The 5969-nt window shown below is 36.2% G+C and overlaps 1 protein-coding gene across 1 annotated transcript; it reads left to right on the top strand.

Annotated features, from left to right (window-relative positions):
- The first annotated feature begins 2210 nt into the window (after positions 1 to 2210).
- On the top strand, positions 2211 to 5969 carry LOC141432360 (uncharacterized). Its single transcript, XM_074093900.1, has 3 exons — positions 2211 to 2322; positions 4592 to 4688; positions 5538 to 5969. The coding sequence occupies exons 1-3, from the start codon at positions 2305 to 2307 to the stop codon at positions 5897 to 5899; spliced, it is 477 nt and encodes a 158-aa protein (XP_073950001.1). The 5' UTR covers positions 2211 to 2304; the 3' UTR covers positions 5900 to 5969.

Genomic DNA, 5969 nt, shown 5'->3' with positions numbered 1-5969 from the left:
TGATTATTCGCGGTTTGTGGTTCTTGTATTAATAATATCTTCTAGATTATTATATTGCGAACACGTGCCATGAAGTTTTGAGGCGAAATCCCAAACGTTAGATAATTATTTAAAAAAGATGCATTTTCCCAAATTGAGGTAATAGCGTCTAAAATCCCGTTTTTTAAAAAAATGCTTGTATATCTTTTAATTGTCGTGCAGCAAAAAAGTAACTTCAGAAATTTTAATGGTAAAGAGTTGTATAAAGCACAGAACGCAAGAGTATTTCAATATACTTAATACATACTTCATAATTTGAGATTAAAAAAATATCAAAAAAACACAAAAAAAACAGTGACGCATTTACCTCAGGTGACCTCACTTCAAATTTGAGTTGAAAGATTCCACCCGAGCAAACATAGTTTACATTACCTACACTGCAATAAAAAAAAAAACTGCAAATAATTATAATGCTTGTAATAAGTTTTTGTTAAAAAATTAATTTTTAGTACAAGATTTTTTTGCTGAATGTACTTTTAGTTGACTGTACTTGCATTGTCGTCTAAACTACATATCTGTACCAAATTTCAAGTCAGTACTATTAACTATCGAGGAGTTCCCTCCTGCAGAGACGATCCTGGCAGGACCACTAAGATGTCACTACCAGATTATTGTATTGTCACCAAATTTACATAAGTAAGTATGCCAAATTTCAAGTCGATCGGACCACTGGAAGTGGGTTAAATTTAGCTTCTAAGATTTGACCCAAACAAACAATAAATAAATAAATAAACAAACAGGGCAAGCTAAAGAAAAGCTTCTAAAAATATCGCCGTAAGTACTTGTGCAAGTATTTCGAATAAAAAACAATTTGAATTCTCATCCTCTTTGGTTCTGGCTGTTTGCTTCTGAATCCATTGCCCTAAAAGCGCCACGCGCGAATCAAAAAAAAAAAACTGTCAACTCTGTTTATTCGCGGGAAATTCGGCGGACATCGTATGTTGTGTAATTAAATAATAAGAAGCTCGACTAGTGTGAATAATAAATTTGAAACTGTATTATAAACCTTGTAAATGGTGTTAAATACTTAGTATGATTTTTTTAGTGTAAAAAACAATAAGTAAACGTAGTGATTATACGGTGTGAATTTGGAGTGCGATTTATCAAAGTTGGCTTCATTGAGGTTTGTGGTTCATAAATTGATGTATTAATTTTGCTCAAAAAGGAATAAAAATAATATTATATTATCGAAGCTTTTATAAAACATCATCAAAATCGCAAACTTAAAAGGTAAATATTCAACCGAAATAGCTAGTCGTTGCTAGGCGACTCTGTCGCCTTAGCAACGGCTAATAACGTCTAGCAACCAAAAAACGCTGAAAAAACACGTTTCTTGTATGACGATCCCCTTTAATTTGTAACTTTACTTTATTTTTAGTATTTAGAAAGAAAGAAAGAAAGAAGACATTTATTCACTTACACAGAAGACACACATATACAGCAAAATTAACAGAAATAAAATAAAAAATAAAAAATTACAAAAATTATTTGTTGTTATAGCGGCCATAGTAATACATAATCTGTGAAAATTTCAAGTGTCTAACTTTTACGGCTTCAGAGATAGAGCCCTGTGACAGACGGACAGATAGACAGACAGACAGCGGAGTCTCAGTAATAGGGTCCCGTTGGCACCCTTTGAGTACGGAACCCTAAAAAATGCAATTTATTGAATGAGCTCCTAAAGCGTGCATTATAAATAACCTAATTTTCCTTCTGTCCATTCCTATATTGAACAGACTATAGTCACTTATGTGCTTACATTTCTTTATCGGGGTTTTGCACAGGAACTTCAGGATCTGGGTAATTACCGAAGACGTAAGCATCTCTAAAAACGAACTCTGGGATATTTCGCATTCAATAAAAACGGTTACAGATTACGGCGTGCGGTTAATGAAAGAACTTGTTTTATTTTAATTCGATGACGCGGGTCATTTTATCTGCGGTCCCCGAGCATGCAGCATCAGTCAGTCGGCCTCTTGCGCCGTGACGCTCACATCGTCTTACCTCTTTTAAATATAGCTAGTACCTAAACTTAAAAGTTGTTTACACTGACGTATGTTATATTAATGTGCCATTTGTAGATTTAGTCATTAGCTTAATTTTTCCCCATTAAGACGGTCGGGCGCAAGTAATAATTAATCATTTTATTTAATAAGCCAACCATGACATCGCTTACTATTGTTTTGACGTGTTTTTTTATCGCTGTTGACTGTAAGATTAACATGTAGCCAAAAGGTCACACAAGATGTTATTGGATTTCCAGAAATGGAGGAAAATAATAAGGTAAGCTACTTTTTTTGCCTGTTTGGTAGTTACACGTTTTTATATTTTTTTTACAAGCTTGTATTTAGTTTATCTGTCTGTGTCAGAACCTATGTGCCTTCTTAATCAAGTGGTTGGATTGTTTTGAAATTTGTCCTTAAGTCCAGCTTGGCTGCTTTAATTTGACCAGAAATATTGGAGAATAAATAACTGTTGTCTTAATTGTACCGACAAACATAATAGATGTGAATTAGTCATTTCATGTTTTTGTTTCCTAGCCTCGATAAATACTTACCGTATTTTATAACCGGCAATGATCTACAATCGTGGACGATGGTGACGGGTTCGGGAGGGTCCATTTTCTACCAGTCTGAAGTCGGTCGGTGCCTCATCACGAGCCAGCAGGAGTGGACCTATAGTCATCTACCTCACCTATGCACTTTATATCGGTGCCTCAGCACTGCTGGTTCGTGCTGAGGCACCGACCGACTTCAGACTGGTACAAAAATATTTCCATGGTTCTTTGTAGTCGGTTTAATTTTTTCTAATTTTTTTTTATTTGTACCACTGCCACGACTGCTACTAAATGGTCACATGGTACTTTATGGTTATTTGTAGTTGGTTCAATTTTTTGTTATAATTTTTTTTTCACGGTTTTTAGTGTAAATATAATCTAAGATCCGTTTCGACGTGAAAGACGGACAAACATACAAACACACAAACACACAGACCCACACACACTTTCGCATTTATGGTATTATAGTATGGATGTAATAATTTAGAAAAAAAAACTTTAGTTGGTAGGTATATCCATGGCTACGACTGAACTAAGAGTATTAACTACTTAATTAATTAAAAGTGTGTGAAACCACTTATTGGTTAAAACCGTTGTGAGCTAATTGTGATAACAGTTTATGATTTGAAATAGTACATTGTGTCTTAAGGGCGGTAAATAAGGAATTACGAACGAGAGTCTATTAGAAGCCCGAAGTCGAAGACTGAGGGCTTTAATGAGTCGATGTTCGTAATTCTAGTACCGCCCGTGCGACAAACAATGTTTTTCATCACATTTTCGAGTAAAATTTTATATGTCTAAAAGAAAAAATATAATTCTTCCAAATATTGGCGATACCTTAGGCTGAACTCTTGGTAGTGCCGTTCTCCCCCTCCCCCTCCCGCAGCATGCGCCGCAACGTGCGAGGGCATGTGGTCCTGCAGCAGTGCGCGCAGCAGCAGCTTCAGTACGGGCACTGACTCATTTACCGACCTTGGGCTTCATGAAAAGAAAATTTGTACGCGCAATGACTCATTTACCGACCACGGGTTTCATGACAAGCACATTAACGTCGAGGGTGCTATTTGGGGGGTTGCAACCAAGGTAGCCTGCATGTTTCGACACTGTTTACGAGCAAGTGTGATGAAAAGTTCCAAACACACTACAATTAAATTAAAAACTCAACTGCGTTAAAAAACTAAAAAGACAAGAACAAGTCTAGTGGTCTAGAACTTGTTATTTAAAAAACTTGAACTTCAACAGTCGGGACCCATTCAAAACCGTGGCTGTCCATAAGTCTCATAATACGCTCGAAAAACATAACCCTTCTACGGGCAGTCGGGTAAAAAGAGAACATTTACCCACTCAACAATATGCATTATAACTGTTTTGCATACCTAGTGCACTTCTCTATTTATATTTATACACATACTTATTAAGTAGAGCGTGGCTTTCATACCTATATTAAAATTATATTCCACTACCCCATTGCAATACTTACAAATTTAACAATGATGAAATACTTACACAATTTAACAATGATGAGTTATCTCTATTATGATATCAATGTTTGTTTTAACAGTATAATGTTTAGTATAATATTGGTGATAGTGTATCGAAATGAATAAAGCTTTCGATATAAAGTTTTTTTTAACTTCAACTAAATATTTTATACTTACGTGTAAAATAAAATAGTAAAATTAAATAAAGAACACACCGTCTAAAAGATCCGCCTATGGCTGGGTTTCCATGATGCTGGCCGCATTAACCCTCTGGATCGCAAGTGCGATTCGCTGGGATAAATACGCGCCACCAATTTTACTGTTGTAAAATTCTGTTTTCTGTGAAATAAATTATTTTGTATTTTTGTATTTTGTATAAATCTAGTAATGGCCTCCTGCCACGTGCCCAAAAGACAAAAGGCCCTCGTTGGATAGCTAAGCTATGCTACTCGTAATTATATATTTTAAGTTAAACAATATCCTTCTCTAATTTTTTGTTTCGTGTAATCCCCAGACTCGACAGCCAGTATTTTTGCCGTCTATGTGCCCCGAGAACGAGTTGTACTACCCTGGCGATCAGAAGGACGACTGGATTTGCGACTGCAGGCCGGGTAAACAATGCAATAATTAAGTAATCGACTTAATTTCCATTTGAAGAATGTATGTAATATTATATGAAAAAATCCCGCAATAGTTGCTAGACTGATATACAGTTAGAGTCGTCGCATATGTAGGTACATTGTACATTTGCATTGTGGTGTGGTAATAGTTTGCACTACAGTAAATTTTACACATTCAAGACTAACTTTTGCCCGCGATTCTGCCCGTTAAGAATTTGTATCGTTATCTCGCGGAAACTATTCAAATTTTCCAAGAAAAAAAGTTTCTCCATACCAAATTTCTTATAAGTAGGTATTTAAACTAGCTCATAAACTGAGGAGGTAACAGACAGACAGACAAGAGTGCCTTTCACATTTATAATATTAGCAAAGGAAGTAAAGATAAGCACATAAAGCTACAATTCTGTTCATCATTCGATCATTTTTTTCGATCTACATAGTTGGAATGAATGGATAAATGAAAAGTGAAGTTAAATACACGTCCATTATCTTAATTTAAGAACCTTCGTATGTGTTTAATATAGATTGGTCGTCCGACACAAAAAAAAATATGAAAGAAGTGTCGGACAAACTAATCGGCGTATCTGGCGACCAAAGAGCAGGATTTTTCTTCGCCCAAAGACTGAACCTTGCAGTGCAACGAGGCAACGCCGCCAGCGTCTTGGGTACAATGCCCCGCGCCGCGCTGCGCTGCCTTTGGAATAGGAAGCCTTTTAGTTAATTTTTATGTTTTTTTATTTTTTTTATGTAAAAATTCATTGTTTAAATAAATATTCAATTTAGATACTAATTGAAATGTAAATGTTTAAAATTGTAGCTTATTCTTTCTCTATCTTCCAGCGCATATTTACCAACCTGCAACTGACAAATGCTGGCCAGCCTACCGCAAAGGGCCTTGCGAAGAGGAGCACTACCTCGTACTGCCGCCGAATTCATTTATACCAGTCTGCGAGAAGAACCCTTGTCGACTTGATTCCTTTGTCGTATTCAATGACAAGTGTGTGCAACTCGGCTCGACGGTACCGTGTGCGCACTCGTACCCTAATTCAGTAGCACTGGGGGTCAACGCCACTACTTTACAAGTTGACTGTGTCAAATTAAACTTTGAGCCGAAAATTTTCGCACCAACTACGAATGCACCGACTATAACCTGCCCACCTGGATGCAAGAGGGACATACATCGCCAGTGTCTTAGGTCTTAATTAAGTCATTCAAACGTTTCATTTATATACTGCCTAATGGAACTTAAATCAAATACAGAATAGCCAAATA

This window comes from Choristoneura fumiferana, chromosome 11 (genome assembly GCF_025370935.1).
Source record: "Choristoneura fumiferana chromosome 11, NRCan_CFum_1, whole genome shotgun sequence".
NCBI lineage: Eukaryota > Metazoa > Arthropoda > Insecta > Lepidoptera > Tortricidae > Choristoneura > Choristoneura fumiferana.
Note: the sequence above shows the minus strand (reverse complement) of the source record. Positions and strands in the feature narration are given on the sequence as shown.